The sequence below is a fragment of the Euleptes europaea genome, chromosome 1 (assembly GCF_029931775.1).
Source record: "Euleptes europaea isolate rEulEur1 chromosome 1, rEulEur1.hap1, whole genome shotgun sequence".
Classification (NCBI taxonomy): Eukaryota; Metazoa; Chordata; class Lepidosauria; order Squamata; family Sphaerodactylidae; genus Euleptes; species Euleptes europaea.
In genome coordinates, this window is record NC_079312.1 from 14,166,784 (window position 1) to 14,185,980 (window position 19,197).

At 45.5% G+C, this 19,197-nt stretch overlaps 2 protein-coding genes across 2 annotated transcripts; one reads left to right on the top strand and one right to left on the bottom strand.

Moving 5' to 3' along the window:
- Window positions 1-285: 285 nt before the first annotated feature.
- LOC130493663 (zinc finger protein 397-like) lies at window positions 286-9,126 on the bottom strand. Its single transcript, XM_056867395.1, has 3 exons — window positions 8,383-9,126; window positions 3,914-4,040; window positions 286-1,295 (listed from the first exon to the last, which is right to left on the bottom strand). Exons 1-3 carry the CDS (start codon window positions 9,124-9,126, stop codon window positions 286-288), a joined length of 1,881 nt encoding a protein of 626 aa, XP_056723373.1.
- A 3,338-nt stretch (window positions 9,127-12,464) lies between these two features.
- Window positions 12,465-17,223, top strand: LOC130493192 (zinc finger and SCAN domain-containing protein 31-like). Its single transcript, XM_056866893.1, has 4 exons — window positions 12,465-12,486; window positions 13,292-14,022; window positions 15,769-15,865; window positions 16,356-17,223. Exons 1-4 carry the CDS (start codon window positions 12,465-12,467, stop codon window positions 17,219-17,221), a joined length of 1,716 nt encoding a protein of 571 aa, XP_056722871.1. The 3' UTR covers window positions 17,222-17,223.
- The last annotated feature ends 1,974 nt before the right edge of the window (window positions 17,224-19,197 follow it).

The window sequence follows — 19,197 nt, forward strand, 5'->3', positions numbered from 1 at the left end:
CAGTACTGCAGCTTACCACTCTGCGCCATGGGGCTCCTAAAATCACTTTAGGGTGACACAATAAAGATTAGCTAGACTATCCAGCCAGGCACATCTTAGGGCCAGGGGACAACTTCACTGGCCAATCTCCTTCTGCTCAAACTTGACACACAAGATGGATCCCAAAATTCTCTGAGAGGCATCTAATTTGTGGGGAGCAGTGTCTTGCTCTCATGCCAGTCTTTGGCCCCCATGCCTTCGTGGCATCTTTTAGCAAGAGGAGGGGTCCGACAGCTTACACTCTTCCTAATGGACTTTCTGATGAGCGGCCCATTGCAAACTGTTCTGGTAGGTCTTCCCACAGACCGAGCATTCAAAAGGTGACTCTTTGTGGTTCCGGACATGTGCAACCAGTTCCGCACTGACACTGAAAGCTTTCCCACAGGCAAAGCATGCCAACGCCTCCTTTGGCGCATGGGTTCGCTCGTGCTCGGCGAGGTCCGACTTTTGATTGAAGCTTTTCCCACAGTATGAGCACAATGATTTGTGGATTCTCTTGTGCATCGTGCAGTAAGAGCTTGAACGGAAACATTTTCCACATTGCGAGCATTTGTATGGTTTCTCACCTGTGTGGATTCTCTGGTGGACGTTGAGGCTTGAGATGCTTGCAATGTTTTTCCCACACACATCGCATTTGTAAGGTTTCGCCCTCACGTGAGTCCTCTGGTGTTTAAGAAGCTCCGATCTCTGATTGTAACTTTCCCCACACTCCGAGCAGGTATGAGGCTTCTCACCAGCATGGATTCCCCACCCAAAGGTAGTCCCACAGTATGAGCATTTATGCGGCTTCTGCCCCGTGTGGGTTCTCTCACTTTCTCCACAGTGGGCACATTTATACAGTTTCTCCCCCACATGAATTCTCTCGTGGGACATAAGATCGGAGCTGCTAGCAAAACTCTGGCCGCAGTGCCAGCACTTGTATGGTTTCTCTCCCGTATGGTTGCTCTCGCCTGTAAGATGGTGCAAGTTTTGAGTCAAGCTTTCCTTGTACGCTTCACCTTTCACTTCATTTCCCTGCTGCTGGACTATGGCTTCATTGAGACGTTTGCAAGTGCCTTCAGAAAAAACAGGCTCTGCCACTTCTTTCTTGTCGTTTCTGTTCTGCCTGTCTGCCCTGCACTGATTCTCATCGCTTTCTCCACCACATGGGGTATTGTTCTCTTTGGCTGTTTCCAAGGACATTTTCTCTGGTTCCTCTTCCTCAGGGCTCTTCAGGAAAGGCTTCTGCTCATCATTTTCACTTGGCCACCCATTGCCTGTTGAAGGAAAAGGGGAAAATCCAGAAGTAAGAACATAAAAAAGGCCCTGCTGGATCAGACCAAGGCCCATCAAGTCCAGCAGTCTGTTCACACAGTGGCCAACCAGTGGCCAAACAAGTAAATCTAGACAACGTTCCCTGAGATTAGCAAACTAAAATAAGATTAGAGTGAGGGTAAAAAAAACCCAAAAGATCGGTTGCAGATCATTGAACGACTGATCAGCGGACTGCTTATTGTTCGACAAAGGTGAAACATTGTGCAACATTCCAAATGTGACCTGAGGGTGGCAGCGTCCCTTCTTAGCATGATTCTGGCATTATTTCCTAGCAAGGGCAGGAAAAGATCCATGAGTCCTGTACATGTCAGGGGCAGCCCTGAAAGCAGAGCAAAGATTCTCCCACTGGCTCCTTGCTAGACTGCAGCCTCCCCCAAAAAGGAAGGATTGGCCTGCTGCCAACTTAGAACAACTGTCTTTGGGGATTTAAATATACATACATACATACATACATACATACATACATATGTAAGGTGCTAGCACCTTTCTTTTTATTCCCATTTTATATTTCATGTTTTAAAAATGTTTGAAACTATAGTCAAATGGAAGAGAAGAACAGGACAGTGGGCCATTCCCATTTGTAGAAACCAGACCTTATAAAAGTTATAACAACTCTTTCTGCAAAAAGGTATGCTTCATTGTTTACACAATTATTTAGTACATTTATACTTTGACTTTCTCCCTAACGGAGATGCAAAGTGACATAATTCTCCTCTTCCAGCATGGTGTAGCGGTTAAGAACGGTGGTTTGGAGTGGTGGACTCACGAGGTTCGATTCCTCACTCCTTCACATGAGCGGCGGAGGCTAATCCGGTAATCTGGTTTCCCAGCTCCTCCACATGAAGCCAGCTGGGTGACCTTGGGCTAGTCACAGCTCTCTTAGAGCTCTCTCAGTCCCACCTACCTCACAGGGTGCCTGTTGTAGGGAGGGGAAGGGAAGGAGATTGTAAGCCAGTTTGATTCTTCCTTAAGTGGTAGAGAACGTCGGAATATAAAAGCCAACTCTTCTTCTTCCTCCACATTTATCCTCACAACAACCCTATGAGGGAGGTAAGGCTGAGAGAGAGCAACTGGCCCACAGTCATCCAGCAAGCCTCCATGGCACAGCAGGGATTTGAACCTGCGTCTCCGACACTCCAACTAACTATGCTACACTGGTTCTCAGTGTTAACAGTATCTGGTAAAGGGGGGGGGGTCACAAGCATGGGACTGCTACAACAGAGTACCCAAGAGTACAGTCATTGGAGACATTCCTGTCATTTCCTTAACAGCCCATTGGAGAAAAGAGCCTGTTTAGGAAACATGACACACAACTCTGAACCCCACCAAGTGGGAAGCTTGGAAAAGCTCACCTACTGACAGAAACAGATCAGTGGCAAATACAGGAGGAAGGCCCACATCCTACATTTGGAAATGCCAGGACAGGAAAGACTGCAGAGAAAGGCATGACGCCGTGAAACAACTAATCGTTCTCTTGGGCATCCTCCAAGCACATCCGCTGTAAGGCATACGCTTCTCTTCTCCCACAACCAGCCAGTGAAGTGGTCTTGTCTGAAATTTGAACTCAGGACTCTCACACATTTAATACTGGGAATCACACACCTAGACCTTTAGTCTCTGTGCCCTTTGTTTCTATCCACAAGATGGACTTTCTACAACTAATGATGACAGTCTAACTACACCAGGCTGGGGGGAGGGAGAAGATGCCCCTTCAACAACCTGGTAATTTGGTTCTATTGGTCATTCCCGGGGTAGGCCGTAGAAAATTGACTTCCAGCTTTGCTGATATAGATACACAGCCACAGCTGAAGATGCTGCCAATGCAAGAGACACAGTACCTGAAAAACATTCTGTTTCCATCCCTACCTTTCCATGACATCACAGCAGGTCAGCCAATGTCTAGAACAAAGCTTCTTAAACTGTGGGTCATGACCCAATATGGGGTTGTGTAACTGAATGTGGGGGTTGTAAAAAAATATGATTTATTATCAGTAAATGTTTGATTTATATACCTACAAACCCAGGGTCACGTAAAAATTTCTCAGGTGAAAAGGGGTTGCAAATGGAAAAAGTTTAAGTCCTGGTCTAGAAGAGGCATGCAGATAGGCAGTAGGCAGGCTTTCCATGACATCACAGCAGGTCAGCCAATGTCTAGAAGAGGCATGCAGATAGGCAGTAGGCAGGCAAGAGTCAGGCTTTCCATGACATCACACCAGGTCAGCCAATGTCTAGAAGAGGCGTGTAGATAGGCAGTAGGCAGGCAAGAGGCAGGCTTTTGTCCCTCTCTGAGCATTTTCAGAAATATACAGCTGGGGGTAAAGGGACAGATCACTGGGGAAGGCACTGGCAAACCACCCCGTAAACAAAGTCTGCCTAGTCAGGATGTGACGTCACCCCATGGGTCAGGAATGACCCGGTGCTTGTACAGGGGACCTTTACCTTTTTACAATTGTCCACAGACCCAAACCCACAAACTTGGAAGAGGGCACGCTCCATAAAAGTGAGCAAGATAACTGGAGCCGGGAATTCTGCAAGTCAGGCCCTGCCTGGTAGGTCTTACCTGAAACATTTGTGCTTCCATCAACACACTGCTCGGCTTCGGTGAAACGTGGCTTCTTTGCTGCATCTGGCAATTCCTTGCTTGTCTTGGGTAGATTTACAAACACCTCTTCTGATGAACCCTTAATCTGATTTGGGGTGGGGGTGAGGCGGGAGAGCAATTAAAAAGGAAATCAGGAGACAGACAAAGAACTGTGTTGACAGAATGGGGGACTTATGGCAAACTCCAAAATACATAGTAGTACAAATTAAATTCTGTTGGTTCCAGTAAACAATGAAAAAGGATTCTGCTGAATCCTTTTTCATTGTTTACTGGATGTCCCATCCTGTTGAAAGTACTGACTGACTGTGTAATCTGCCTTCAGTCCCTAGTAAGCAAGGCAGACTATAAATTACAGACATAAATAAATAACTCAATCTGAAGAACAATTTGGAAATTAGATTTAACCATCTTGTGGGTAAATTGTTGGCCTAGGATGGGCATAAGTGTCATGGTTAGGTGTCCCATTCCCCCAGGTGGATGCAGGAGAGAGACATTTAAAAAAACTCAGAGCATCACATGCAGTCCTAGGTCACCAGAAATGACATAGGGTAGTTCTAAGAATTGCCAGAAACTCTAGGGTTGCCCAGTAAGGATTTTGTCTGAGCAGGGATTTGAACCAGGATCTCCACAATCTAAGCCCAGGATGCGAACTGCCATACCACACCATCTTAGTCAAGATGTGTCCACATTAAAAAAAAAGCCTGCCTCCCCTCCTCAATTCATTTAATTCCTGCCAAACAACAAACAGATCCACAGAATTCAACAAAGACCAAACGCAACTATGGCAGAATGGTGACCAGTTTTTCCAATCAGATTCCATTAAAACTTTAGCTTTGCCAAATACCAATGCCAAAATGGCCCGTAGCTAGAAATTTTGTAATTAGGGGACCCGTGGGGGTGGGATAGGAAATCATAGCAGAACACAAATACAGGTGACCTGGTAAGTCTAATGTTATTTGTGTTTATAAAGTGCCATCAAGTCGCAGCTGACTTATGGCTACCCCGTAGGGTTTTCAAGGCAAGAGACGTTCGGAGGTGGTTTGCCTTTGCCTGCCTCCATGTGGGCTGAGAGAGTTGTGAATGGCCCAAGATCACCCTACAGGCTTCAGTTGGATAAGTGTGTAATTGAACCCGGTTCTCCAGATTAGAGTCTGCCACTGTTAACCACTACACCTCGCTGGCTCACAAAGATATTTACTTGTGCTAAATATTAATTCCCCCTTCTGGATGCACACCTTAACGTGGTGAGGGGGTTTGTGTGTGTCAGGGAAGCTGAGAGCAATACCGTAAGGGGTCTAGACTCTATCAAGAGACTAAACTCCTAGCAAAGTCACTCAAGACGGAATGGTCACAGCTGAGACACCAGACGAAGATGCATCCACGCCCTTAAGGGATCAATGGCCACATCCACAGAAGAGAACAGGCAGTTCCAATGGGGATGGGGGCAGAGGAATCCCTGAAGGTTAGCTACTGGGCAGCAGCAGTAGTGGAAGGTGACACTGGCAGAGGATCTTTCGTAGACAACGGCAGTGCCACTATGGCTAACCCTGGTTAGTACTGCACAGAAGAAGGCACTGGTAAACCACTTCTGACCAACCCTTACCTTGAAAACCCTATGATAAGACAATCCAAAATGAAAAAAGATACAGTGCTGGAAGATGGGACCCCCAGGTCGGATGGCACTCAATCTGCTACTGGGGTAGAGCAGAGGACAAGTACGAGTAGCAGTTCTTAATGATGCGATTGGACTAAAGCCGAAAGGACGTTCAGTGGTTGACATGAATAGATGCAAAAGGGAAGTCCGAAGCTGTTCGACACATATAATAGGACTCAATAAAGGAAGCCACAGCCTTCAGTTTGCAAGATCTGAGCAAGGCTGTCAAGGATAAGACATTCTGGAGGACTTTCATTCATAGGGTCGCCATGAGTCGGAGGCGACTTGACAGCACTTAACACACACACACATATTAATTACATTTCACAAAAGTTAACAACAAGAGTCTAGTGCTTATCAATTGTTTCTGTGCCCTTTTGCATTCACTGGCCAGAAAAGGGGAAAACTGGATCAGCTGTTTTCACTAAACTGGGCAGAATGTTATTTAAAAACAAAAAATGAAGGGGCTCTGAGGGAGCCAGATTCCCCTATAGCTATGGTCCTATGACCAAACCAAGTCAATTCTACACCTTCCAGATTTATTTGACAGGAACTGAATTGACCAGGATTTCTTCACATATACATTTTATACCACCATCATTTTCAACAAACCTATGCCTTACAGTCTTAATTGACTATGGCCATTTCTGCATGGGCTATCTGCCATAAGTTCACTGCTTTTGGAAACAGGTTTTTTTTCTTGCTTTGTCACAACATCAGGGTGCATTCACGCACCTCTGGGGGGTTCCCTGGCTTTTCTTTGATCTTTTCCCAAAGTTTTGGGAAAGACCAAAGAAAAGCCTAAATGGCTACTGTGTGGGTGAGCCAATTTGGATTTTCCAAACCACTTAGCAGCCATTTTCTCTGAACCTGTCTGCGTAGGCATTTCTTCCCAGCGCCACCAGGAAGGCTTTTTATTTATCTTTAAACATCAGCTCTAGAATATAATTATATCGATATACTATTGTAACAGTAGGTGTGGCAGGTTGTCTGCATTCTCAGCTTCCATTTTGAAAAAAAAGTGCGACGGACAGGTTAGGTTCCGCCTCTCCCTAAGAGTGGCCAATGGGAGCTGATGGAAGATTGATGGGAGAGACAGTTGAAAAACAGCAGTTAGTTCAGCTGGGAGTGAGTATCGCTGAGAGAAGCTGTGGAGAAGTGCAGCTTAAAGCTGACTGAAAAGGATCCCCAATGCTGAAACAGGGAAACAGTTGAAAAATTTAATGGAAAAGAAACTTTGTAACCTTCTACCTGATCTGCTCCAATGTTATGGTAAAACTATAAATAAATGTAACCTCGTTTGTTTAACTCTGTGGGCTGGATGTATGGTCTCAGGGAATTAAGCTAGGGTTGCCAGGTCCCTCTTTGCCACCGGCGGAAGGTTTTTGGGGTGGAGCCTGAGGAGGATGGGGTTTGAGGAGGGGAGGGACTTCAATGCCATAGAGTCCAATGGCGTAAGCAGCCATTTTCTCCAGGTCAACTGATCTCTATCGGCTGGAGATCAGCTGTAATAACAGGAGTTCTCCATGTTCAAGTATTTGAGGGGCTGTCACATAGAGAATGGTGCTGAGTTGTTTTCTGTTGCCCAAGAAGGCCGGACCAGAACCAACGGGTTGAAATTAAATCAAAAGAGTTTCTGTCTAGACATTAGGAAAATTTTTCTAACAGAGCGGTTCCTCAGCAGAACAGGCTTCCTCGGGAGATGGTGGGCTCTCCTTCCATGGAGGTTTTTAAGAAGAGGTTAGATGGCCATCTGTCAGCAATGCTGATTCTGTGACCTTAGGCAGATGATGAGAGGGAGGGCATCTTGGCCATCTTCTGGTCACTAGGGGTGTGTGTGTGTGTGGGGGGAAGTAGTTGTGAATTTCCTGCGTTGTGCAGGGGGTTGGACTTGACGACCCTGGTGGTCCCTTCCAACTCTATGATTCTATGATGGTACCTGGAGGTTGGCAACCCTAAATTAAGCACACCTACAAGCTCTCAGCCTACATAAAAATATGTACATTAGGATATGAATAAATGGTGGCAGCATGTGAATGAGTGCTTGAGTTCCCAACCCCAACAGCTCTGTGCAGTGTCTGAGCGAGGGGCAATTATTAAAGGGGACTAGGCTACCTTGTCTGGTGATGTGGGATGTGAAATGGTCACGGCTCTCTACGTATTTTAAAAGAGGCAAGACGGGTGGTGAAGTCTGACTGCCTGACCTACCTGTAAAGGGTGAGGAGGGTGGTAGGCACTATGTGTGAGTGAGAAAAGGGTCGTGACATAGTCTCTATACCCTTCTCTGGAGGAAATATAGGGAAAAAAGCATATCTTCACAAAAGAAAAGGCCAGAGGCATACTATTTTTAAACGAAAGCTGAGAATTCAGAGAACCCGCTACTTTTATTGTTACAATGGTATATTGATATAATGATATACTAGTGCTAGTTTTTTAATTATAAAAGTCCTGGTGGCCCAAGAGAGGGGACGGTGACCTCTTCCAGAGAATTGGGGCAGGAAAACTGCAGGGAAATTTGCCATGCAAAATCTGCCATGCGGAAGCCCCATTGCTGCAGCGCTTAATCTGCAGATGCACCAGTCATGGGGAAGTCATAAAACATCGTCCCCCTGTGGAATCCATCTATTATACAAAACCTCAAACTGACTGCTCTAATTTTGTGCTTAACTTTTCACTTCATTGTAGTTTTAGGGTTTTCCCAGGTTTTTTTTGGGGGGGGGGTTCAATTTTTTTTAGACAACCTCATTCTTTTTGGGGGGCATCTTGTTCTCACCTGCCATTCCCAGCCTTTGACACCTTGCTGTACCTGAAGGAAATTCTCCGCCAGGCTCACTGCCTGGGTGCAGTTCTGTGGATCACTTTCCCTGACCCAGCATTGCATCTCTGGTGGCAGGACAGCCATGAACTGCTCCAGAGTCAGGAGGTCCAGGATCTGCTCCTTGGTGTGTTTCTTGGGCTTCAGCCACTGATGGCAAAGCTCCAGAAGCTGCCTGCAAGTCTCTCGAGGGCCCTCGGCTTCTTGATAGCATAGTTTCCTGAAATGCTGCCGCTGCACCTCTGCCCCAATGGCATCTCCAGTTAGGACTCTCTTCTTCTCCTTCCCGCGGCACGTGGGCTGCTGGTCCTGCTTTACACCTCCAATGGGAATCGGCTGGGGTTGGGAAGCCCACAATCCACTGGGCCACTTGGTGGCCTCCGTTACTCCTTCGGAAGGCTCTGGAGATGTTCTGCTATCATTCTGCTGCCTCGGTTCAGGTAGCTGTGGGCCGTTCCCTTGAGAACAAGAAGCCTGAAGTGTCTTCAGGAATTCCTGCAACTGGGCATCCCAGTTTCGGGATGGCTCTTCCGGTGGCTCTTGCTTCATGAGCTGTAGAGATTCCCCAGATAACATCTCACCAGCCCCCTCTGTTTTGAGACAATCTGCTTTTTCCCTTTGTTCCCCTGGTTCAGGGACTGAGGAATCTTGTTCCTCCATTTTGATTTGATGCCCCTGCTTTATCAATTCTTCAGCGACCATTGTCTGTGGTGCCGCAGCCATTTCCTTCCACAAGAGGCAGTTCTGCCCTCACTGATGCACAGACACTCCCCTTACCACCAACCCTTGTGGAACACCTCGAGTCTCTCACAGTACCCCTGAAATTGCACCAGGGCGAGAGATCGATCCAACGAAGCAGGTGCAATCTTCCAAACAAGATGGCGAAACATTGGGGCTCTCCAACAAATGATGGGACCCAATGATACTTCCAGAAAACTGTATACTCTTCTGCGGCCAAGAAAAACAATGGAGAGAAAAGGAAACCAAAACAAAGATATAATCAATTGGATTCAAGGCTCAAACTTCTTGTAAACCCCTAGATTTAGTAATGTGTCCTGATGCAGCAATGGCCACTTGCTTAGATGGGTTCAAAAGGGTATTAGATACATTCATAGCCAGAGGCGGTGCTATGACATCTTAGGGAGCAGTCAGTGACATCACAGGGAAGGGCCTCCATTGCCACTATCTATGGAGGCAGGGCCATCGGAGGTTTAGGGAGGGGCTCCCCAGAAATTATGGGGGGCACTGGGCAACCCCTAACAATGCCCCTCAGCTGGGCTAAACCTAGGAAAAGGTGGGACTTGGCCAATGGTTATAGTGGTATCTCAGGAATCTCCTGCTGTGTCCTGTTTTTGAAATTCACTTTTAGGATAGTCACTTTAAGATCTGCCAATATACATACCATGTGCGTAGGACAAACTAATGGTCACAAATTTGGCACTAAGAAAGGCAACAAGAAAAGCCTGTAGGGGAACATTTTTAAAGTTTTCCTGGATGTTCATTTACAGACGTCTTGTTTCTGCCTTATTCATAAGGGTGACTTAGTACTGAACTTTACTATATTATGGCATCACAGATGCCTTCACTTGGTAAATGCAAGGTTGAAGTCTCTGAGCCAGGGTAGAATACACTAAATTTCTGAGCAATGTACAGAGTTCAGAGTAGTAGCAATCTTCTCACTTCAAACTCATATCCTATAAGTGAGTACAAGCACATTTTGAGGCAATTCAGAACAGTGCCCAAAGCCAAGACCCCAAAGAAAACCAACAAGAGGAACCTTCAGCATCAGGAAAGACTTTCCTCTTTCTAATCACAAATCTATCTATGGCAAATTGAATGGAATGGTGGACTGAAAACAATTCAAAAGAAAATATCAGAAGGAGGAGAAATTACATATAAAAATCGGAGATGGGTAGCCACGTTAATCATAGTATGGGATAACAGAGATTTCTAACCTGATCCCGAAGGGGGTCAAGGTTTGAAATGATACAAACACAGGCCTACCTAAGAACATATTTTTAAAAAGGAATCTTGGACACAGTCTGAATATTCTGGCCTGTACACATTAGACATTATATTTAGGTCCTTGGCAAATATGTGCACATGTCTGCTGGGACAGGGTTGTACAGGCAGGGTGCCATCCCTGCAGCGTCTAACGTTTTGTAATGAGAATAAACACTATCTGGGCACACAGGCAGAATCGTCCCTTCTCCCAAATGCTCTTTTCACTCACCTGCCCTCTGCCTCACCTGCAAGCAACCCCCCCCCCGGATGCAAAATAAATATGCAAACAGCTGCCTATCACAAACGGACCGGAAAAAGCCTTTATTTTTTTCATCTTAACTTCCCACGTGGCCTCTCTAGGGCCCAGAGCTCCGTAGTTTTAACCCCTTCATAGCAATTGAACGCCAATTGGTCTGACTCCAGAGAGGTAGATGAGGTGACGCTGCTGCACCAAACCAAAAAATTGGAGCGTTGTGGCGCGTTGAAAACTCGTCTCTTGCATGGCAATTCTTCGATGATCAATATGCATAACGATGGTACATAATCCATTGTATTTAATAGGGTAATTAGATTAGTGACTGAACAACAGAATATCAGCACTAGCCTTTAAATTTGAGAAAATCTTATATATTTGATATTGCTATAGCTAACATTTGTATTGACTTATGCAATGGTTAATAGACGGACTAATATACATTTTAATGATTAGATGACTGAGCGGGTGCACAATGAGTTAAGTTGTTTTTATTAGGTAAAGACTGCACTGACTAGTCTTGGACACAAAAATTCAACTTATTTTCCCCCTTCCCCATCTCCCCCCCCCTTTTAAATTTCTGTACCCTTAAAATTCAATAAACAATTATTTTAAGAAAAGAAAAGAAAACTCGTCTCTTGCGTCAACTCCTGAGTGGCTTAAATATGTGTGTGTACGTTGCTGAAAGTGTTAAATGAATGGAGCTCTGGTGCCCAGAGAGGCATATGCATTTGCAAAGGGCCCATGTGAACGCTTTGGCTTTGTGTCCCTCCTCCCCTTCCCCTGTTCGAGGAAACTGTCCCTTTTCTGGATTTCCCGTGTTTTGGAAGATCTGGAGCCTATTCTTAGGAGTGCGATGGAAAAGCCCCAAGGAGGAGGTGAGTGCAACGCATGGAAGAACAATCTGCAAGGATAGGGAGGAGAGAGAGGGGGAATCAATGGGATGTCACTGCTGGGAAGGTTTGTATCCATTTGAAACGTATATATCTGGCACCTTCAGAGTGGCAGCTCCCTGGGGGAAGCCATTCAGGCCGTAAAACAACAGTCCACGAAAAACACACCCCAGTGGCAAAGTAATAAACGAGGGTTGCCCTCTGATGAGCCAGCGCTTTGCTCCTGTCCCTTTGGCATCCCCTTGATGGATGGCCAGCAGTCACATTTGGCTGTGAAAAGCTGCCACCAGCTGGTTTTCTGCAGAGCTGTCAAGGGGTAGAGCAAGCCAGGGCAGTACCCCTCTCCTGCCCAAGTTGGCAACCTAGTAAAAATGGATACTAGTCATGATGAATGCCTATTATCTCCAGTATCCGAGAAGCATGCCTATTATATTAGGTGCTGTGGAGCACAAGCAGGATAATGCTGCTGCTGTCATCTTGTTTGTGGCCTTCCTAGAAGCACCTGGTTGACCTCTGTGTGAACAGACTGCTGGACTTGATGGGCCTTGGTCTAATCTAGCTTGGCTTTTCTTATGTTCTTATGAAAGCATCTGCCAAAATCTGGTGGAAGTTGAGGTGCCAGAAAGACTCTTTGATACACAAGCCATTCTCTTGGGGCCTCAGCCCCACCGCTCCCATCTGCAAATGGGGAATCATGGCCTGGCCTACCTAACATGACTATTGTAAGGATGAACCAGAGGGTGCATACGAAGTTCTTTATAAATATTAAGTACTGAGTATATGACCATAGGAGAGGAAGTGAGCCTTTGACACAGGGATGTAGGTTATGGGTTTCTGTTTCCTTTATGTCTGTACAGGGATTGTTGGCTTGTATCGAGTGGCACATTTCGATGGGTGGAAGGATCGCCACAGGTGGAATGTGACTTTCTTGCCCCCTTCTTCTAGCTGCAGCCCCAAATGCCCCTAAGCTAGTGCTCCTTGGGGACATGGAGCCCCCTGCCCCAAACAATTTTATGTTGTTTTGGGTTGGAGCTCCACGGAGAGGATGGGAAAGTCATGCTCCACAGTGGAAATCCTTTGTCTGTAAAAATGCTCTTTTAGATCAAGTCTTGAAGCTGGATTTCTACAGTCGTCTAACCACTGCACCACATGGTCTCTCACCCGTGGGTTATGCCAATTGCTTTTAGAAGCTTTTCAAAAAAGGCAAGTTGCTAACAGAATATGCAGTGATGGCCGAGTTGACAAATATTGTGAACAAAAGACCTGGGGAAGAGTTCCTAAAGAATTGGAAATTGTATTATGCTTATATGCCAGAATAAGATAAGCTGTATAAAATAATACGAACTGTTACAGAAGGCATAAATTGATTTAAACAATTTATTATACATGACAGTATGGGAATAGGCCTCTGTATGGTTTCAGACTAGCAGATTAGCTATAACTGTTTAGAATTTTATCATATGGGATTTACATGACATTGTAATAATATTATAATATCAGAGTCGATTAAAGCTTTTATGACTAGATCTATAAAATATGTGGTACAATTATGCATTGTTAATCATTTCCTATATGGGCTAATTGAAAGCTTTAGTACACACAAGTAGAACTATATAACAATAAATATTAAAAACTGTAAAAAAATTGCAAGTGGGTTTTATGCCTCCACACGGTGAGCTTACTGGCGCTGAATGTTTTTTTTTTATTTTGTTGGCAGAGCAAAAAAACACATCAGAAATCAAGGTGGAAAAGCAGGATCCAGCAGAAGATGTATCGGGGGCCAGGCTGGAAAGAGACCTTTGCATCATCCAGGTTGAGGCAAGCAGAGAACTTCTGGCCGAAGGGGCCACATGTGATATTAAGCAAGAACCTCAGGATGAGCCACATCGCTATTGGGAAGCCCAAAGACAGGAGCTGCCAAAGGAAACGCAGTTTCCTCAGCGAGGATGGGAAAACCCGCAGCTGCCCCAGTCTGAGGAGAATGTCAAGGTGCTGAAGTTCCCCTTCAAGGGATCCGATGATGCTGAAAAGTGGCCTCGTGGCGAGTGGAGGACCTCAGCACTGTCAACCGGCCATGTAGAATCCAACCAGGCTGACAGAAGCCAGGATCTCTCTGGAAATGTGGCTCCAGTTGAGATTATAGATGAGGACGCTGTCGGCTTGGAGATTCGGCGCCGGCGCTTCAGGCACTTCTGTTACTGGGAGGCTGAGGGACCTCGAGAAGTCTTCGGCCAACTATGGGAGCTTTGCCGTCAATGGCTGAAGCCCGAGAGACACACCAAGGAGGAGATCTTGGAGCTGCTGATCCTGGAACAGTTCTTGGCTATCCTGCCACAGGAAATGCAGAGCTGGGTCAGGGAACGCAGGCCCGAGACCTGCAGCCAGGTGGTGGCCCTAGCGGAGGACTTCCTGTTGATTTTGAAGGTGTCTGAGAGCCACAAAGAGCAGGTGAGGGAAGCATCAAAAATAGAACTGTTCAGGGAAGAAATCTGGCACAGATTCCTATTTAGGAATCTTGTCACGGGTGGGATTGTGGGCAACAGGATAGGGCTATAGTGTAGGGGTACATCTTTTGTATTCAAAGCAGGTGGTACCCAGGTTTGATTCCTTTGCATTTGCAGGATCTCTGGTGCTGGGAAAAACCTTCTTGTGCCTAACATCCTAGCAAGGTGTTGCCAATAAGAATACACATGAAGCTGCCTTATATTGAATCAGTAAAGAAATAAAAGCACCACGAGGCCACCAAGTATATAGAGGATCCGAAATAACAATTTTGTAATGCAATCCCAAAATATCAATGCACAACTCTATAAAAATACTACTAAGAATAACATTGCAGATGCCATTCAGAACCACATAGCATATTCCATGAGTTCTTCTTGTACATCATCAGTCTAATTCAAGTCCAATGTGCATGATTGAAAATTGGAGATAGAATTGAAGATGAAGGTCACAGGCTGATGCATCTGTAAAGCTGTTAATTTATGCTGTGAATTCCAGGGAAGATGTTTCATGCATACACATCTCCTTTCTAGAGGATACAGTTGGAACTGAGGAAGCTGTGCGAAAGGGTGTTGTCTTCAGCTTGTCTTCCAGAGCTTCAGGCAGAGGTCTTGCACATCACCTGCTACCTGTTACTTTTAACTAGAGATGCTGGGGATTGAACCTGGGCCCTTCTGTCTGTAAAGCAGAGGTTCTTCCACTGAGCCACAGCCCCCCCTCATAAGGGAAGGCAATGCTCCTCTGTTTTATTGTTTTAGTTCTGAACTGCCTCCACCATGTTTGGAGACTCAGTATACAAACTGCAATAAATATTGAGTTAGGTCAGCCAGTGGTCTGAGGTAGCACCATAAGATCATTTGAGGACAACTGCGTCTTTGGTTGGGCCTGTAGGCTTGTAGTAAGGTTGCCAGCCTCCAGGTGGGGTCTGGAGATCTCCCTCTATTACATCTGATCTCCAGACAATAGAGATCAGTTCCCCTGAAGAAAATGGCTGCTTTGGAGGATGGACTCTATGGCATTATACCCTGATGAAGTCCTTCCCCAAACCCCACTCTCCCCAACTCCACCCCCAAAACCTCCAGGAATTTCCCAACCCAGAGTTGGCAACCCTAGCTCACAGTCAGTTCTTGATCGTTTAGTTGGCATGACTATGCTGCTAAGCCTGTGATCACACTGTTTAACATATCATCTCTAATAGTTCATGCTTTGTTTCAGATTTCTGAGCCCTGGTCCTATTATGTTGCTTATTAGATGTTTCCTTCTATTAATTGTATTGAACAAATGAAGCTACCTTACTGAATCAGACCCTTGGTCCATCAGTCAGTATTGTCTACTCAGACTGGCAGCGGCTCTCCAGGGTCTCAGGCAGAGGTCTTTCACATCACCTACTTGCCTGGTCCCTTTAACTGGAGATGCCGGGGATTGAACCTGGAACCTTCTGCATTTCAAGCAGAGGATCTACCACTGAGCCACAGCCCCTCCCCACTGTGATTTGCACTGTGTGATCTTCCTTGTGCCTCAGTGAGAAAGGCAGATGTAAATAAAGTTTTAAAAAATTAATTGCAGAAGGGAAAAAGGAATTCTGCGTATGTGGCTTTTTTTTTGGCTTCCGGTGCCAAATCAGTCACCAGGTTGCAGTGTCTGGATTTATCTCCCAACCCTTGCCTAACTTATGGGTGACCTTTGTTTCAGGCACGAAGGATGTCTGGAAGAGATCCATCAGAGATGGTAAAGAGTCAGCTTCCCATGGAAACCATGCAGGAGGGTGACAGAGAGACCGCCTTTCCTGGTAAGGCTGTCACAGAGCATCCAGTGTGCTTGCAATGGGGTGGATAAATTTGTTTCCTGACATTCAAGATATGACGATCATCTATCGTATTTTCATCATCCCTTCATTCTTACTGTTTTGTTTTTGTTTTTGTTACTATTGCTGGCTATTACTATTTCTTTCAGTTGAGTGCTGGGTCGAGCAGATCTGGAGAGCCAGCATACAAAATTCCTAAATAAATAAATAAACCACACTGGCAATTCCCTTTCCTCACAGGCATTATACCCAGTTGTGGTCCTTCCCCTCCCCAAACTCCGCTCTCCCCAGGCTCTACCTCCAAATCTCCAGGAGTTTCCCGTCCAAGAGTTGGCAGCCCTACCATTGGCTACATTTCTTTTCTGAATATGTAGGCTAGCTCTTAGTTCGCTATGTTGTGTTCTCTGTTTGGAGGCTTCCTATTTCCTTTGCTTCAAAGGACTGGATTTTGTAATTACTCTGTTTCTTCCAGCAGGTGATTGGCATGTAATTGTAAAAGAAGAAGAGGTGGATCTTCAGCCGGAAGAACCAAAAGAAGTGGGGGGGCCTGGAACATTGTGGGAAGGTAAAGAAGATAAGTTTTTCCAAGTTCCTGAGCAGGAACAGATACACAAAAGTTTGCCTGGGCCTGAAAATTACCAGGAAAACCATCCCTGGAATACATCAGAACAAACTTTTCTTTGTGAGGGAGCTGGGAAACGTTTGCATGGAAGGACTTTCCAAGAGGGCTCATGCAGGCGTAAGAGGAAAAAGGCAGGTGCAGACTGTGGGAAAAGTCTCCGCCAGAGTTTGAACCTTCTTGAGTACCAGCAAATAGAAACAGGAGAAAAAACATACAGATCCCCTGAATGGGGCAAAAGCTTTAAGCTGAAACTGCATCTTAATATGCGTGGAAGAACACATGCCCGAGGGAGACCCTCTTTATGGTCAGACTTTGGAAAGTTCCCTCAGCCGTATGAAGTTTCTAGACCTCAGGAAATCCATGCCAAAGCGAACCAGCATACATGCTCTGAGTGCGGGAGAACTTTTAGCAGGCAATCCCACCTGCTGATACATCAGAGAATGCACACCGGAGAAAAACCTTACACATGCTCAGAGTGTGGGAAAAGCTTTAGTTATAGCTCGGTCCTTACAGAACATGAAAGAATCCACACTGGGGAGAAACCCTACGAGTGTTCGGACTGTGGGCAAAGCTTCAGCCGGAGGTCGTACCTCATTCAGCACGAGAGAACCCACACGGGAGTGAAGCCGTATGAATGCGCAGAGTGCCAGAAATGCTTCACTCGTCGCAGTGGCCTTCTTCGACATCAGAAACTCCACATGGCCAAGAAGCCATGCTAATTCCAGCACCTTTTCGCAATTGATGTTTACGGGCCCGGCAAAATGTCATGTGGTTTTACAAATATGGTTGATTTTAGACTGTGTATTTAAGCAAAACACCATTTGTTTAGGAACGGAAGAACTGGTAGGCTCAGTCCAAAGGTCTAGCTTTAATATCTCGTGGAATGCCTTTTCCTGTATCTTCCTCCTGTTCTGGTGTACTATTTAAAAGATGTTGCTTGTTTTGGGTTCAAATGCCTTTTTCTCTTGGCCCCCACCCCCAAAGTCTGCAATTTATGGATAATAATACCGAGCTACCTTAGTGGGTTGTTTTAAGGATTATGTATGTGAAGCATTCTGAACGCCCAAGCCAATGCTGTATGGTGGTTTATGGGCCAGGCTAGGACTGGGGAGATGTGGGTTCAAATTCCCACCCAGTCATGAAGCTTGCTGGGTGACCTTGGGCCAGTCACACACTTTCAGCCGAATCCTACCTCATAGTAGGGTTGCCAACCTCCAGGTAGTTCAATACAAATTACAACAATAGGCTCAATATTAATCAAACAGTATCAAGTGAATTCAAAACAACAATCCACAGACAAGGACTATACACGTAAACAATGGTGCTGAACAACAAAAGTGTACTATATACAATATTTACAACAAATAGTCACCACCAGATACATCCATCAAGCTATTCAGCTTACTGATACTAATAGTGTCTGTAGACTCAAAATAAAGCACCCGGCTTCATCTGTTTCTTGATATTCCCTTAAAAGGGTAATGCCAAATGTCCGGTGGGGACCACAACTGAATCCAAATTATTCAGAACCAGATCAGAGGAAGGAACGCAGATCCATGGTATTCATTGCGTTTCACCTAAGGCTTCATCAGCCTCGATTAGTTTCTCAAGTCGCCCAGTTCACATCAGTCAATGTTCAAAAATACATGTTCAGAAGAGCTAAGCTCTGCCCCCAAAACCTCCCACCAGTGGTGAAGAGGGACATGGAGGTTCCACTTGGGCTACTGGGTTCCATCCTATATGGATTAGTTTCATTAGTTCTGTTCTGCAGGAATTTAAGATTTCTACAATTACATGGTTAGTGGGCTGAAAGCCATGTTTTTTTTATTTCAAGATAATATGAGAAATTCAGGTCCATTTTCCCCCTCCACGTCTTTGCATTTTTTGCTCACTTATCTTGAAGACCTGCAGTTTCTTAACTGAACCACTTTTTCTTGTCCATTTTTTTCTTAACAATGGTATTTTCTGGGCCTAGGCCCCACCCCCATCCAGTGATCTGAGATATTTATCTGATGAAGGAAGCTTGGACTCTCGAAATCCCCCCCCCCCAAAAAAATCTTGCTGGTCTCTAGGTTGCTATTGGACTTGAATCTAGCTCCTCCTGGAACTGAGATATTTATGTGTTAAATTTTATCCCACCTTCCCCTCAGGGTACATGGTCTGCTCCCCCTTTTTATGCTCACGACAACCCTGTGAGGGAGAGTATGCTGAGAGAGAGTGACTGGGCCAGAGTTATGCAGTAAGTTTCTAGGCAGTGTGGGGTCTTGAATCCATGTCACCCCAGGCATAAGCCAAACCTCAATCCATTACACCACAGTGGCTTTTCACACCTGAGGGTCCATTTTTAGCTCTTTTGGCTAAACCACCATTGATTGATTTATGCTTTGTTTACGGGAGTGAAGTCCTTCAAATGGCGGTTGTATCTATGGATGCACTGCAGGGCAGATGGGCTTACAGCAGCATTTTTTACCCACAAGAACTTATAAAAAATGCCAAATGGCAAACCTCCCTACTACGACACCGCACTGATTAACAAAGCAACTAAAACTCCTAGGAATTGCTAGCGCTCTTCAGTCATGTGACAGCACTCAAGAGTAACAGAATGCATTTTGAGTCCTCTTTTGAGTCCCCAAAGCCCATCATTTGCGTTACTTTGCTGAGAGCGTTACAACAACCTTGTAAGGTAGAACCATGT